This window comes from Amphiura filiformis, chromosome 17 (assembly GCF_039555335.1).
Source record: "Amphiura filiformis chromosome 17, Afil_fr2py, whole genome shotgun sequence".
Taxonomy (NCBI): Eukaryota; Metazoa; Echinodermata; class Ophiuroidea; order Amphilepidida; family Amphiuridae; genus Amphiura; species Amphiura filiformis.
The window spans coordinates 53,858,859-53,876,284 of NC_092644.1; the positions used below are offsets into that span (position 1 = coordinate 53,858,859).

At 35.9% G+C, this 17,426-nt stretch overlaps 1 protein-coding gene across 1 annotated transcript; it reads left to right on the top strand.

Annotated features, from left to right (window-relative positions):
• The first annotated feature begins 2,226 nt into the window (after positions 1-2,226).
• On the top strand, positions 2,227-12,201 carry LOC140137982 (monocarboxylate transporter 2-like). The gene is made up of 6 exons (XM_072159810.1): positions 2,227-3,223; positions 6,987-7,283; positions 8,155-8,474; positions 8,967-9,192; positions 9,598-9,741; positions 10,427-12,201. Exons 1-6 carry the CDS (start codon positions 3,025-3,027, stop codon positions 10,675-10,677), a joined length of 1,437 nt encoding a protein of 478 aa, XP_072015911.1. The 5' UTR covers positions 2,227-3,024; the 3' UTR covers positions 10,678-12,201.
• The last annotated feature ends 5,225 nt before the right edge of the window (positions 12,202-17,426 follow it).

Here is a 17,426-nt window from a genome sequence, read left to right on the forward strand (position 1 = left end):
GTTAGCATTTTGATCGTCGAGTGTTTGTTATTTCTCATGTTTTTTGCTTTGCTATAAAGCCTCCAGCGGATGCTGTCAAGATACTCTTTTGGTATATTCTTATGTTTCATGATGTATTTTTTGCTATATCTACTGAAGATAGCAATTATGTGATATACGGGGGTTTATATAATACAAAATATAATTCATACATTAGCATTTTGATCGGCCAATTAGTATATCCCAGAAGCGTTCTGAATCATCATCTCTTCTAAATGTATCAGTCACGTTTTAAATTTGTGTCTGTTTTTTCACCACATTCCTGATAATCTCTGCTATATAAGTCCCGTTTTAAAATTTTATCAGCTTCGTCATTTAGCATTTCTTTAGAACTTTGCATTCGGCATATTGTCTATTTTTTCTAAGCACGCGCCCAGCTAAAACGCGTGCATGTAGGCAATGCGTTTTGGAATTTTTTTTTATTTTTCATGTTTTCGCTTTGCTATTCCCAAAGATTTCATTCATGCAGTGCCTAAAAAGAACAAGTAATTCCTTCAGCGGAAGCTCAGTGTCAAGACACTCTTTTGGTATATTTCTTTGTTTTATGCTTTCTTGCTATCTACTGAAGATGGCAATTTCGCGATACGGCGGGTTTTATATAATACAAAGGATAATTCATACAGTTAGCATTTGATTGGTGAATTAATATATCATCGAAGCGTTCTGAAACATCATCTCTTCATACTAAGCAATGTTTTTGGGAGGATGGGTGTTGCTTTGCTTTGCTATCTTCTGAATATAGCATTTAGAGCCTACAACAGAAAGAAAATAATCAATTCCTTCAGCGGAATACTCTTTTGGTATATTTTTATGTTTGATGATTTATTTTTTGCTATCTACTGAAGATAGCAATTACGCGATATGGGGAGTGGGGTTATAATACAAAAGATAATAATCATAACAATCATACAGTTATACAGAGGGTATAGAAAAAAGAAACCAATCAAATATTTACCATTTCAGGTTTAGGAATGAAAAAAAAAATGGTTCCACTAATGTAGGAAAATAAAATCAGAAACCAATACCACGTAGGCCATTACTGTAAGTATCAAAATATTGACAGAAGCAATTATCAAGTTGTTCGTGTGGACCCGCGTGCCTGATGATCAGATGACTGCTTTACCGTGTGTGTATTTAAATGTCGTGTCGACTTACCAGATCCTGAAATGCCTTGGAAGTATTTAAGCTTGCGTTGTGTGTGTCAAATGTTGTCTGCATTATTAAACACCCCAATCCCTACACCCCACCCCCACCCCACTGATCCTGATTTGGTAATACTGAATATTGGTTTAGAAATGCTTACTTATATATGAATCGTTGTGTATCAGCTATAACTGTTATGTGATATTTATTTCGTCAAAAGCGCAGTGTCTGAATAATTTACAGTCTTAGGCCCATTACACACTTTCCTAAACAAAAGAGAAGGCTCTTGTTCGTTCTTATGTTTGTTTGCATGTTTGCTTTTCTTCTTCCTGGTGTTTGTAAATTTCACATATTGTACTGTCCAGGGAAGATAAGAGCATATTTTTTTTATTAGCTTATATTTTTTATCTGCCCTATTGTAGGCTCTTGAGTCCATCAAGGGACGACTCTTCCAAATATTCCTACAGACCGGGTTATTTACTTTAGTTAACCCTGTGGAATGTTGACGCCTAAGGGAACATTATTCTTTTAAATAATAGGTAAGAACTAATATTTGAGTGACAATCCAATTATACTCCATGGGAATGCATAATAAATCAATATAAAAGAGCAAATAACATGTCAAATATATCTCCCAGGTATTACTAATTAAGCCCGTCATAAACTAATAGCTATTTGTAATATCATTGATTTACCGGGCACCTTTTGTTATAGTCCATGTATATTTATTGAACAACTTTTAATATTACATGTGTGACCCCATTGTAATATTTATTGTCGATATGATCAATAAGTAATTATACAATGAAAATTATCGATTTCGCGGAAAAGTAGAAAAGAATTACGAGCCGGAATAGATCATTAATTTTTCATATTTTTATCATTAGTGAGGGAATGCAATCGGATCAGCGCATGTATAAAACACTATAATTCCTATAGTACTGAATGTAAGTTACATTATAGCTAGAATTTTATAGTAAATGCTAATATTTCTTAACTTAAAAGCAGCTTAAGTATTTACTTTGCTTTGTTTTTCGTTGCAGATTGGACATTTTAATTCTGCTATCCGAGTAGACGCCACAGTGCTAGCTGCGGATCTGTTTCATTTATTTTATAAATTGCCTCTTACAAAGCTACTGTCAGTGTTCGTCTTGGAGGTAATCATTGATGTCAACTGAGTGTGTGTATCACATGGCCTCCATATTTTATCGTTATTGCAGATGTTATGATATAAATCACATAAGAAAACACTGTGATGATGATCTGAAATACAGGCTGAGCAGTATTATTAGCAGAAATTAACATAGTATATCTTCAATAAAGTGATACAACAGTTGTAGCTGATGCGTGTATAACATCGGAGCTGTCATCATTATGTGACAGCGGCAAATGCTTCGTAGGTTAAAACAGTCGATTTACGGTATTTGGACGTTGGGTATCTTCTTATAATATCTGCTCATGTTCAGATGTTGGAAGTTCCATGCAGAAGTTCTGTGTCAACTTTGTCTCTTTAAAAAGAAGATATAAATTGGGCGAAAGAAACGGACAGTGAGTCTTACCGCTTCACTAGATATGGTCTTATGGATAGGCATATGGTTAACATGATTAAATGCTTAATACTAGAATCTTCAGATTGGATTATTTCTCGCAAATGGAATTCATTTTCGAATCCGAGTACGACGTAGAGCAATTCCATGTAAAAATGAGAAGCAGTGGCGTTTCAGATAACAATTCAATTTCGTAACGAAAAGTGAAGAAGCATCATAGGAGAGTGAAAAAACATACCCCAAGCCTGAATGTAACATAAGACGAATGTAACTGTCTTATATTTATTCTACAAAAATGTCTTGCTGCTATGCATTCCGGCAATGGATCCGGGACCTGTGCAGACCCGTCAGAGGTTTCATGTCACAACACTGGCTATGGATGGCTACTCTCTCTGTTTTTATTCTGTATTTTTTCATCGGTGGATTTATGTACAATTACTGTGTGCTTTTTGTGAGACTACAGGAAGAGTTTCATTATAATGCCGCATTGACAGGTAAGATGCATCAAACATTACAGTAATTATCAAGCACTTTATGAATTTGTGGAAATTTTGCACCTCTGGCATCGCATAGATTACTCTGGATTATTTTTATTGTTGTTGTTGATTAAAACAAAATTATCTTGTTTTACAAATTAAATACAACTCAAGCCTAATCCTTATAGTTTGTTCTAACTGGCAGCCACGAGCTACAAGATTAAACATATTTTGTCATATTACTTTCCTCATTGTATTCAGAGGTTTTTCAGTCTAAGACCGGAAATATACGTCTCGATGACCTTTGACCCCAAATTTGTGAACACCCCATAGACACCAGCTAATGTCTATGCGTACAAGTGTCACCAGCATGGACATTGGACAAGCAAAAGTACATGTACTTTTTTCTCACCTATCTAAACAGGAAGTGATGTTGCATTTTTTTTATTGATATCGATTTTAAATTTATAATATTTATATATAGTCACAAATTTAATGATGTACATTTCATTTCTACATTTGTGCAATGATTTCATCTGTTCCCTAACAGTTTTAACAGCTAACATGAAGCCATGCGTAAGACCAGTGCTTTATTGAAAAGTATTATATAATAATATCATTAATGAACATGAGCTCATAGATAAAACGTTTCATCTCGGGAAGGTCTCATGTAGATAATTAATATATCTGCTTGCCAGTATTCAACTGTGCATAAAGTAATCATACATGCTGTATGCATGGCTGCTTATTATTAAGAGACTAATGTAATACAGGTTCATATGGTATAGATATCTAAAGATCAATAACACGCAAGTGTCGTTGGTACTATAGAAATGATTAGTTAATCAGCAAAGGATAATTAAGACGACGCCGGACGGATCAAACATCCTTAGGAATGCATTGAACAATTTATATCTCTTAACTAAACACTATAGAAGTAAATTAGTTATTTATCTATAAATGGGTCTTACAGATATATCATTTTAACTTAGTCAAATTATGTCACAAGCGCACAACTATTATAAAAATTAATTAATTAGTTTTACAATGACATAAAGAATGAAAATTTGTTGATATTTTACATGTATTAGACTTCAGTTTACATGATAAATCTCGTTTGCGCTAAACAAACAAAGATAGATAATTAATAGATTTTTTATGAAATAGTCCAACGCGGTATTCCAAAAAATGGAAAACGCGCGTTGTATTCTGGTATTGTATAATGAATCTGCTGACTTAATGCAATACTGCTTCGAAGTGGTGTACAAACTTTATATTTCTATCATAATAAATCAGCTTTTTTTACCACTTTACTATATGTTGTAACATCAAGAAGTACATGGATTGTATTCAATGACGGAGGTATAGATTTAGTCTACCGATTATAAATGATAAAGTATTGAAAAGACTTAATGAAAATAACGTTTGAATATCTGATTCGCCAATACTGAAAACACATTTCATAGCGATTTAGTTCGTCACACTAACGCTTTCTTAATAGTGGATCACATCCCTGCACATTCCTGTTATACCAATGATTGAAATAAACAACGTTTTTATGCTGCACTTTATTTCCTATATTTTATTCAAACGTTCTCTTTATTTCGTGGAAACGTCCTCTTTATTTAGTACAAAATTAAACCAATTGTGTTTGCACTATAGGCCTACACATGTTTCCAGTAATGGTGTATCAACGCCTGATATTCCACTAAGTGTTAAACAATTTTATTCCTGTAATTGATATGACTACATTCTAGGTATGTCGTCTTTATTTTGCTGTTATATATTGCTATGCTATGTAATGGTAATATTATTATCAGGTGGAATTATATTCCACTTAATGTTCTGGTGCTTTCATTATGTTACTTCCACGTGTTTGGCGCTATTTATGTACAGTATAAAATATCAAGTGTTCTCTCTCTCTTAAAATAGTAAACAAACTCATTTTATATGACATGAAAATAGTTTCCGCAACCATAATAAGTCTTACATTGTAAGAAGCGGGTTTGAAAATAATGCGTTCGTACGAGTGCACTAAGAGTGCATTCTGGAGTGCACCTGTGTTAGTAATTTGGTATTAGAGTACACTCTTGTTCCGGCAGTTAACAGTCGCCAAGTATAAGAATAAAAGTTTAAGATTTTTAAACAATTAATGTTCAAAGGCGTGATTTTGCGCTTAATCTGCAAAGTTTAATGTATGTTAAAAGACTGTTAAAGGTGGTTATTTTTTGTTACGTTAAAAGGCGTTAAACTGTGTAATGTTTAGTGGAATTGTACTTTACCTGTTTAACGATACATCTCGCGCCACGGAATTTTAACCAATTATTGTTTAAAATGACAAAAGCAAATGGCAGCCACGAGTGAATGCTGGTCGTGCTGCTTATGGTCTCCTGAAAATTCGTTCAAATAGGTAGGTTTGAGTCAATCAGGTTGCACCAAACTCGAGATTCGTTTGATAAGTTATGCATAGACATCGTTGAGACACAAAGGATGGATATTGATGCGTTCATTTGCTAGATTTAACAACGTCATTGGGATTGACATACTAGCGATACTGTACTGTACTGGTCTACGTGCACGGTACATGTATATCACCAATGTGTGTACCGCGATGTTCAGTTTTGGGCATACGCACAATAGCTTACAATGTAGACGAGATGCATTGAAGTATCGGTATGTTGGATACCGTATCGAGTGTGTGAATTTATTAGCGTTGATGTATTGTATTTTAGCATTTTATCGTAATGCATGCGAGAGAGAGAAAGGCTTACTAGATTTTACTTTTTTGCTCGGATACATTGCCCGGATACATAGCGGGTTGAACTGATAAAAAAAAAACTTTATGCATGAAATTGTATTTTGAACGAATCTCACAGTTGACCAAGATCTGATGACTTCAAATCTATCATGAATTATGTTTCAGTATAATTTGTTTTTAAAAAGAAAGAAAGAAAGTCCCAATCATAATTAAATCCAATACAACCATTGATTAAGCAGTTGTATTTCTTAAACAATCCTTAGATAAAATAGAACACATAAATCATTATCTGTTTAGAGTTATTAAGCAAATATTGATTAAAAGACCTTAAACAACCTAGTTGGTTAAGCACTTAAACTTGAAGCTGGTTAAAGTGCTATATGCATTTATTGGTTAAAAGTTTTAACCAACTATTGATTTGAGCCTTAAACAACAAGAAAATTAAGGGCCCTTAACCAATATTTCGACGAGAGGACCACGTAACTAACACCAGTTTAAGATTGATTAAGATTGTTTAAGACTTTTTTAATTGGCGAAATAAGAGTGTAGTATGGTGAGATGACAGTTTGTATATCTTTCATAGTGTATGTAATGTCGACTTTCCAGACTCCGAAATTCCTTTCAGTATAAATCGACCGTGTTAAGTTGTGTTGTCCGTCCTGAAATCGACTAGATTACTTTGATTTAATTTTCAAAATTCACTTTAGCAGAGTGAAAAGCAATATGTGGATCCTTTATATTAAGATTTTAAAAGAACACTTTCAGCACAATATATGACTTGTGGTTCAAGAGTTTGGGATTTCTGAAAATTTCTGTAAACTATGGGCAATTTCAATATTGTGCTCGTTTAGCTTCTTTTGTAGACGTAAATAAATGAAAATCTGTCATAGTTTTCTTCGAATATGCTATGTCAAGAAGTGGCAAACGGAGCTTTGGAGGTGACCTTGAAATTATTAAAGTCGTTGCTGATTGTTCTGCCCATTAACGAAAACTATTCTATGTATTCTTATACCATACGTGCAGGTTGGCTCGGATCGCTGATGTTATGTTTAGCCTGTCTATCTAGTCCAGTCAGCATATTCCTTATTAATCGACGTAGTCCAAGAGCTGTGGCAGCGACTGGCGTTCTTATATGCGGCATTGGAACACTTGTGTCATCCTACATGAACGACTTTTTCGCCTTATTTTTTACGTTTGCCATTGTATACGGCATAGGCGCTAATTTTGTATATCAATCTACCAGTACATTATTATTAATGGACCACCGTGGTGAGGCGTGTATACGATGTAGTGGTATCGCAATGACTGGGTCAGCATTAGGTAAGTTAGACCGTCGGTTATTATAAACATTGGATATTGCAGTTATTCTGTACTATGGAGTATAACACCCCATGTTAACAATGGGTCTTTTCAAGTTCCTAGTTTTAGTTTTGGTCAGGTGGTTTCCCATTGTCGAAGTTGTGACCGATAGCTCTTCCTATATCCTATGCTACAAACTGAAAAGTTGAAGAAAAGGTGTTTTCGGTTTACCTTTTAGTTGCTTACGTAGGCATACACCGCAGAATTTCGTGGCTAGAAATCCGCTGGACAGTACCAATAGCTATCATACTAATAGGCACATATATTTTTAAAGCTATTTTTAACATAGAATTTCATTTCCTAAGTTATCAAATATTTCATCTTTTTGTTTTTATTTTTATTCTATAAATTGTATTTTGTGTGAAAACTGAGGGCGCTATTTACATATATTTTGCTCGTTTGTCTGGGTATATTTTACGTTTAATTTAGCCCAATAATATGAGTGATTCCTTTCATTTTATGCTAAAAAAACTGTTAAAAAGTTCTTTGCTATTTGTTACTCATTTTTCTGATGCTTTAATGTCATAAAACAAGTGTCTACCTCTTGTACAGATGCTAACAAGATTTAGGATACATAGCGTCATCAGAGTTCAACTTTGCTTAAAAATAAATACTGTTCTAATACCATCAAACAACTGTTCGGCCATTTGTGAACTTGACTTCGGCAATGTGACAGTGAACATGCAGTGAGAAGAATAGAAGTCTTTGACTCATACACAGCGTACAATATTCACCTAGATGTTGTCTGTATTTGACAGCTATAGCAGATGACACTTTGTAATAAATACATTGTAACAAACATTTGTGTTTAATATCTTTATTGTTCACCCAGGTTTTATGATTCTCAGTCCATCTCTAGACAATATGATAACAACTCTCGGATGGCGCTATTCTTTTCGCGTAATGGCCGCCATTTTCCTGACTATCTGCATGTTATCCTGTGTGTTCTTGGTTCAACCAGAAGAAGAAAAAATCAGACAACTTCGTGAACAACTCCGACGTAGTGCCATGATTGAGAGGTCGTTGTTTCCAGGCCAGTGTGCGCCTCAAGATTGTAAACGGATTGAGATAGTGCGGTCTCGAGAGATGAGATTATTCTTCACTGGTTATTTATTCAGTGCATCTGCTTGGGCATTTTACATTATACATTCCGTAAGGAAACTTGTCATGATACCTTAAATCCCACCTTAAACTTAGTAACTGTCTCCTGAAACGAAGAGCTGTAGAATGCTCATGCATGCTGCTCCCTTAAAACATATTGTAAAATTATTAGAAATAAAATACTAAAAAAAGAACTATAAATGTGGCTTATTGCAATTAATGACAAGTTTAGTCGTCATGAATTTCGCATAGAGACTAATATCATATTACTTTAAACCGCTCCTCCGTGAATTGCCTTATACGTGATTCGTCTAGAGGGGGTATTGCGGCTATGGCAATAACGGCATTGGCATGCAACACCGGGGTGTGCATGAGGGTGCGCAACACCCCTGCTCAACACCATTTGGTAATGCCGCCCTCTACATTCAGTATAATACAAAGGGACGGCTTACGGTTATCTAGGATTCGTCATTATGAAAAAACTAAAACAAAAATATTTTCTACCGGTGATATCTTATCTTTCTGTCTTGTTGTTCTTTACAGGCGAGATTTGCAACTTCAGTTGGATTAGAAGCCCACAGCGGAGCTCTGCTTGTCTTCGTGTTTGCAGCTATGATAGTAATAGGACAATATTTGCTTTACGCTATCAACAAATATCTCCCATTTTCTAGAATTTATTTACTTGTTCTTACAAATCTCGTGTCGGCAGTAGCAACTTTTTGCTTTCTCTTCAGCAGAACCATGGGTCAGCTTGTACCGCTGTTTATTGGTAAGTTCAATTGTGTAACGTTGTGCTTAGGATTGAATGTTACAATCCAATGCAAGCTGGACTCATTTATAATCTGAGACCGAATAAAAAGCCTAGTTTACGTATGACGCACTGTCAACCAGACCGAAAATGCCGAACGATAGGCCTAGGGCCTACTAAACAGAAAATTAGCCATTCCAATTCGTCATTTATGGCGCGATTTCTTGTAAAAAAGAAGGAACTTCAGAGTGACGTGGGCCTGATACGTATAAGACATGTTTCCTTTTTTTTTATATTATTGTGAAGTATAACAATGTTGTATGAAATATAAATTGTGATAAAATAATTACTGTGAAACTTCAACAAACATGATGATTTAGCCTACTTTCTATATATGTACACATTTTGATTAATTGTATTTTCTAGCAATGGGTTTACTGACCGCAGTATTTCAAGGTGCGCCATACTCAGCCGCCGTCGAATTATTTGCTGATACCAGGCCGTCAGAATTGTCATCTCTTATTATGGTCAGCTTAGGAATTGGTCTGATAACAGGCGGGCCGTTAGCCGGTAGGTTTGGTAGATCGCAGGTTCAGTATAAATTATTTAATTATCAAAAATCACATGATCATGTTTCATTGTACAGACGCACAGTAATAATAAACGATGATACAAATACGTGATTGAATAATATCTTTCATGGCATTGCAAAATCAGGAAAGTCGCCATTATGACCAAAATGTGAAGCCCGCGAAGATGCGAAGCGCGCCAGAGCAAGCCTTTTGGTGTGTGGTCCAGGGATCTGTGGGGTGGGTTCAGGGAGCGAAACTATTGGCATTTACAGAAGCTGATATGCAGAAATGGTGTCAAAATTTGAACCATACTATGATAGGAATTACAATTAAAAATAACATAATAAATATGATTTGTTTATAACCACGCTTTTCAAACATTGAAAAAGAGAATGTCTTCATTTTGGGGGCCCCAGGCCCATCTGGCCAAATGGTAAATCCGATCCTATCGTACACACTGCGGCAGGCACGCGTACACACACACCTCACAAATACACTTCGCATAAAAAGCAACAACAATCATCTTTCATGGCATTGCAAGGTCTGGTAAGTCGACTTTATTTGAAAAATGAAAAAGTCACAACATCCACAACATTTCACACTCCAAACACAAATTATGAATCCCAATTTGAGACGAGACATAATTATATTGTTTCACGATGTTTTCCTCGCTTTCTTTTCAGGAGGTCTTTTCGATCGAACGGGAAACTACAATGCCACTCTACTGTTGGTAGCCTTACTATACGTACTAAGTACAATGTTATACATTGCAATACCAATCAGGAGAACTTTGCATACTAGAAAACAACGTGCCTTAGAAGCAAGGGCACTTGCTCGACCGTCACCACCGCGGTTGCCCGGATGTAGGTGCCATTTGATGATCACAGGAAATAATGAACAACTGTCTGTTTTTGACAATATTAGTACAGTGTAATTTGTTGCGACGTTTTAGCTAATGAATGAAAGTGCAAAAGTGATATTGTGTAAACATGGATGGCTTACGATCACTTGGAAAACTAAAAACAAATTTTTAACCACCGAGCGATCACATTGTTAATGTATTGACATACACTTATAGTAACACTACCCATTCTCACAGAACCAGGAACATGTAAACGGGGACATCTGTAACGACCCTAAGGCAATAGAAAACAAATTAGTTCGATCTACCGATCGACCATCGATGCTTGATCGAACTTCGACACGACACTATTTTTCGCCAACCTGGAACGTTTTCAGTAGTTCGACTAGCGTCTTCAGCAGATGGTGATGCTGTGGTGATATCGTGTCTACAATCGGGATATTCCTCACTGATTGACAGTATAACGTCATAGGATGTTACGATGTACGATGTAGAAGTTCTTGTAGATCGAGCCACCCGCACATTAAAGAACTGCGGTTAAAAAGACTGGACTTTCTTTAGCGGCCACCCAAAAGAAAAAGACAGTGCTTCTCAGAACCAAGACTCGGAGACTGCTAATAAAGGTTTTGTCACCTTAACTTACATACTAGCTCTGAGAAGTTAAACAGAGCTATCAAACCACAGAATACGCTTAGGAGTGCGCGCTATAGTAGCCACAAGACAAAACCCTTAAAACAGTCTGGGATCGTATATGAAATCGCCTGTCTGTGACGCAAGTTACATTGGTGAATCCGCCAGGAAGCTTGAGAAAATGCTATAATAGTGAACACAAGTCTACTGCTGGCAGCCTCAAATCAGCGTAAGATGTAAGATCTAAAGGTCACCAGATTGGGAAAACGTCAAGGTATTCGAACGCGGGAACAAAAATAATTTTCCCGGAGAACTCTTGAAGCTATCCACATGAGGACTCAAAAACCGAGAATGCATCGCGACCAAGGACTAGAAATAGATCTTATTTGGGATAAACTGCTGATGCAGGGGGAGGGGCGGCATTACATCGTAACATCCGATGACGTCATACTGGCAATCACATGACGTCATCAGTGAGGAATATCCCGATTGTAGATCATCAAAGCATCACCATCTGCTGAAGATACTAGTCGAACTAGTGAATACGTTAAAGGTGAGCGAAGAATAGTGTTGTGTCGAAGTTAAACGCTATTGTTGTGACGATAATTCAGTCAATAATTGATTATTGATCATAGTGCAGAAAGCAATGATAACCATTCATCAAGTGAACGTTTTTATATCCGATTCTGTGTATCAATTGCACTGAGTGAAGCAAGGATTTGTTTCTCCGTTAATAAAGTCTTCACTCCTTGCTAGCCCTGCCACTGATGCAGACCTACTCAACTTTGGTTCATGATGAATAGTTAGACTGGTAACATGATGACGATTATAATGTCATCATGTCTTGCACGTGATTCATATTCAATTATACTTATGCGATGTAACTCTGGTAAGACTTTATATTAATACATACATTATGTATTTTGATCACTTTAACGTAAATTCCTAATAAATTGTTATACTTAATTTCTGTTTCATCTGATTAATTTCGTGATAGTCATTCCCTTTTCCGTTCATTCCCTCATCCCTTGGGACTCCAAATCTGGTACCTCGCTCTCCTTTCCCATGGACCATTTCCCCAATTAAAATTCATAATACATGGTGGAGAATCCGGTTATGCCACTTGGCCTCCATAATGCGCCGGCAACCTTCCAGCAAGCGATGCAAGAAGTATTGCGTGGGTTAAATTGGAAATTTGTATTCTGTTACTTAGACGATGTAATTATCTTTAGTAGAAGTTTTGAAGAACATTTGGATAATTTAAAACAAGTATTTGAAAGACTAAGAGAAGCAGGATTAAAGTTACAACCCAAGAAATGCACTTTTGGACAAACTGAAGTCAAGTATTTAGGGCACATCGTTAGCAAAGATGGCATAGCTACAGATCCCGCCAAGCTGCAAATTGTTAAGGATTATCCTACTCCAACCAAAGTTTCTGAAGTTCGTTCTTTTTTAGGTTTTGTGGGGTATTATCGCAGATATATCAAAGATTTCTGTAAAATTGCTGACCCACTCACAAATTTAACCAGAAAGAATATTCCTTTTCGTTGGGATGCAAAATGCATTGAAGCATTTGAAACTTTGAAGCAAAAACTGCTGGAGCCTCAAATGCTGGCCTATCCAAGATTTGATGGTACTGAGTTCATTCTTCAAACTGATGCCTGTTATACAGGGCTAGGTTATATATTGGCCCAGAAACAAGACGACAAAGAAAGAGTTATTTCATACGGTGGCCGAGCGTTACATGATTCAGAGCGCAATTATACCACCACTGAGTTAGAGGCTTTAGCAGTAGTCGAAGGCGTGAAGAAATATGCGCCATATCTTCAGCATACTGTCAATTTCGTCGTGGTCACGGACCATTGTGCCCTAAAATGGCTATTTTCGAATAAACCATCCGGGGGACGCCTAGCTCGATGGGCCCTTAAACTACAGTCTTACAATTTTGAAGTTGTGCATATTCGCGGACGTAACAATACCAATGCAGACGCTCTTAGCAGACTTAATTATGCAAATTTAGACAATTGTGCTTGCTGTTCTCATAGTCATTCCCCTGAATCCTTACAGACAGAGTGGGAAACGTCTGATTTTGATGATATGGCAGATGACGTTTTGCAAGTACCGCAAAACCCTCAAGTTCATCCTCAAGTTGATGCCATTAAAAATTTGCGCTTCAATCACGGTAAACGGATGAAGATTGACGATGAAACAGCAGCACAAAAGGCCCCCTCCATTCCCAGTGATATAGATTTGGGGAAATTCAAAGAGGCATTGTTGACGGATGGGTTTGCTAGTTCAATGTTGGCATATTTAGATCATGATGAGTTGCCTAAAGATGCATATTGTTCTACAGTCTGAACAATATTTTGCTCTGGGTGGTTTGTTATATCATATATGGCACACCCCGGCAAGACGACATTTACCAGAAAGAAATGTCGTACGTCTTTATGTTCCCATGATCTTTATTGATACAATTTTGAATAATTGTCACGACCATGTACTAGCCGCTCATTTTGGTTTCCAACGAACTTATGATCGAATCCGTCAGCGATATTTCTGGAAGGGCATGTACCGAGATATAGACAATTGGGTTAGGTCATGTATTTCTTGTTCACAAAGGAAAACTCATAGACACAAAGTTTTGGCACCCTTGGTCACAATGAAAGTCCAGGAGCATTTGAACGGGTTAGTGTAGATGTGCTAGGACCATTGCCAATTACTGTATCGGGAAACCGTTATGTTTTATGTTTCACAGACCATTGCACAAGATGGCCTATCTTAGTTCCATTAAAAGAAACCGATGCATCTACAGTGGCTAGAGTTTTCTTTGACTATGTAATTTGTGAACATGGTTGCCCAAATTCCTTATTAAGTGACAGAGGAACAAACTTTCTCTGCAAGGTGGTACTTGAAGTGTGTCGCATTATGCGCACCCAGAAACTAAATACTAGTTCATATCACCCACAATGCAATGCAATTCAAGAAAGGTACAATGCAGTGATATTAGATACTATTTCACATTATGTAAATCAATTTCATAACGACTGGGATAGATACTTATCAGCGATACAATTTGCATATCGTACCACTTCTGCAACAAATTCTGTTGGTTTTAGTCCCTTCTTCCTATTGTATGGCAGGGAAGCAAGACTTCCCATTGACGTTACTTTACTGAAAGAATGTCAATATCCTGAAAAGACTGTTAAGAGATCATATACATGTTCTCATTAGCCAATTAGAGGTATTCAGAGCAGTTTCCAAATCTCATGCCGAAGAGCATCAGGCAAATATGAAAGCTCGGTATGATGAACGTTCACATGAAGTTGAATATCAGATAGGGGATACTGTTTGGATATATATCCCAGCTTTGCAAAAAAGGTCTCTCCAGCAAATTGATGAAGTTTTGGTCTGGCCCTTACTTGTTGGTTGAGAAAACGTGTCCCGTAAATTTTCGAGTCAGAAACTTGGAAAACAACAAGTTAATCAGTGCGCCGATTCACGTGAATCGAATGAAATATGCGTACGATAGGTATGTTAGGCCAAGCAACCAAGATCTTCCCTTACTATTCATTGTTCTACCACTACGTATGAATTAATTGAATATTGTTAATTGTGATAAAATAGTTATTTGTGGCTGTAGTGATATTGACCAATATAAATTTAGTGTTAATTCTGATTAATTAGTTGATAGTTCATCAATAACAAGCATCGAAGCAGCATCGATGGTCGTTCCAAAGATCAAACAAATTTGTTTCTGGTGCCTAAGTCATCCTCCAGCTGACAACCAAGGATTGCTGTTGCAACGTCTGTGATTCCATCTAAAGAAACGTAACTGATAGGTTAGATTTATGTAAAGCCATGGAAATAAAGTCATAATGTACGACCTTTTAAAATGAGTTCGGTATTTTCAAACCTGATTTTTGGTATATTTGTATTGTTTGCACATGTCCCAACTTACACCTAATTGGATTAAGCCAAATTCGTTATTTTCAGGACAACAGAGCGAGTTTGAATTAAAGTCATAATGACTTTTTAAAGTCACAATTAAGCGGCTAAGATAGTGAGGTTTCGTTCATTTAACCTCATTAGTTTGACTTAAAATGAAAACTTGACTTTTGACCTCTGTATGACCCCCTTAATGACCTTAAATGAATTTTAAAATATTTAAAACATTTAAGAATGTCATAAGGATCATTGCATTTAAATTTCAGCTCAATTGAAGCACTGACCTTTGGCCCCTTTACTGCCCCTTAATGACCTTAAAGGAATTTTTGAAAATATTTTCAACATGTTTAGAATGTCATAAAGATCATTGCATTTAGATTTCAGCTCAATCGGAGCATTTTGGAAAACTTGACCTTTGACCCCTTTATGAATGACCTTAAATGAATCTGAAAATGTTTTGAAAATGTTTAGAATGTCATAAAGATCATTGCATATAAATTTCAGCTCAATTGGAGCATTTTGAAAAACTTGACATTTGACCCCTTTATGACCCCTTAATGACCTTAAATGAATTTTAAAATATTGTTTAAATGTTTAGAATGTCATAAGGATCATTGCATTTAAATTTCAGCTCAATTGAAGCATTTTCAGTTCAAAAGGACCTTTTTTGACCCTGTGACCCCTAGATGACCTCTGACGTTTGGAAATATTTTTATTATATTCATTACATTTTTCTCTTTCATATGACACCACTTGGGGGTCATACCTTCGTAACATTTAGAGATATGTCCATTTTAGACCAAATGGTTAGTCAGTTAGTAAGCTAGTAAGTAAGCTAGTAAGTAAGTAAGCTAGTAAGTAAGTAAGCAAGCTACATGTAGTAACATTCACTAATATAGGCTGATACCATTTCATGGTTCAGCAAAAATAGCCAATAGGCCGAATGCAAAGCTATAAAGAAATGCTAAAATGATGAAGCTGACCAAAATTTAAAACGGTATTTATATAGCAGAGATAACATGGCTGGTATTTAAAAAGAAACAAAAAAACCCACAATGATTATTCAGTACGCAAGAAATAACCTTTTGTCTTATATAAACCCGCCGTAATTGCTATCTTTAGTAGATAGTCAAAATAATAACATAAAGACAAAATAGAGGTATTAATTATTTTCTTTGCAGACCCTAAATGCTATCTTTAGAAGCATAAAACGTGAAAAAATAATGTTCGAAAAAATCATTAGTGGAACCTATGTTTTTTAGCATCTTTACACCTCAAAGGATAAAACCGATTCCATTTTTTTCCTTTCCCCCCTATGCTAGGAATAAAAAAGTTAATGGTTAAATTGCTCTGAGGTGCTTAGTTCAGGAGTTACAGGGTAATGACAATACAAAATTGCACTAAAGTTGTGTTTGAGACTTGATATGTTAAGGGACCTGGAATGAGCGTTTCGACAGTATTTTTTGTGGGACATGAGAGCTCATCAGACATATCGAATTGCATTCTGAATACGAAGAATGTCTTTCTGATATCAAATATTTTTAATGTTTTGAAATTCACGATATAACACAAATTTTATGACAAATTATTAAAATTTGATATTGTTCACATTTTTTATAAATAACAGTTCTTGAAGTAAATTTTATAAATCTAATGACATATTCTTAAAGTGTATGTAGCTGGGAGGAAAAGCCGATGATCATTTGAAAATTTTGATCAATTGATTTTTTTTCCCCAAAAGACCTATTTTTTTTTTGGTGTTTTGGGGAAAAATCCATATCTTCAATACGAAAGGTCAAAATTTTCAATTGATCGTCGGCTTTTCATCCCACCTACATACACTTTAAGTATAAATCATCAGATTCTATCAAGTTTACTTCGAGTACTGTTAAATATCAAAAATATCAATTTTTAATCATTTGCCATAAAATGTGTATTACATTGCGAATTTCAAAAAATCAAAATTATTTGATATCAGAAGACCATTCTTCGTATTCAGAATGCAATTCGATATGTCTGATGTGCTCTAATGTCCCACAATAAATACTGTCCAAACGTTCATACCCCACCCCTTAAGAGTAATTTGAGACAAATTTCAATGAAATGGGACCATTTTTAAATGTTGACCTCTTTGTTTGAAATTGACATTTGACCTTGTAACTCCTGAACTAAGAACCATAGAAAAATAAGACTGTGACCTTCGACCTCTCATGGGAACCACAGGAGGCATAGAAAAAAGTGGAATC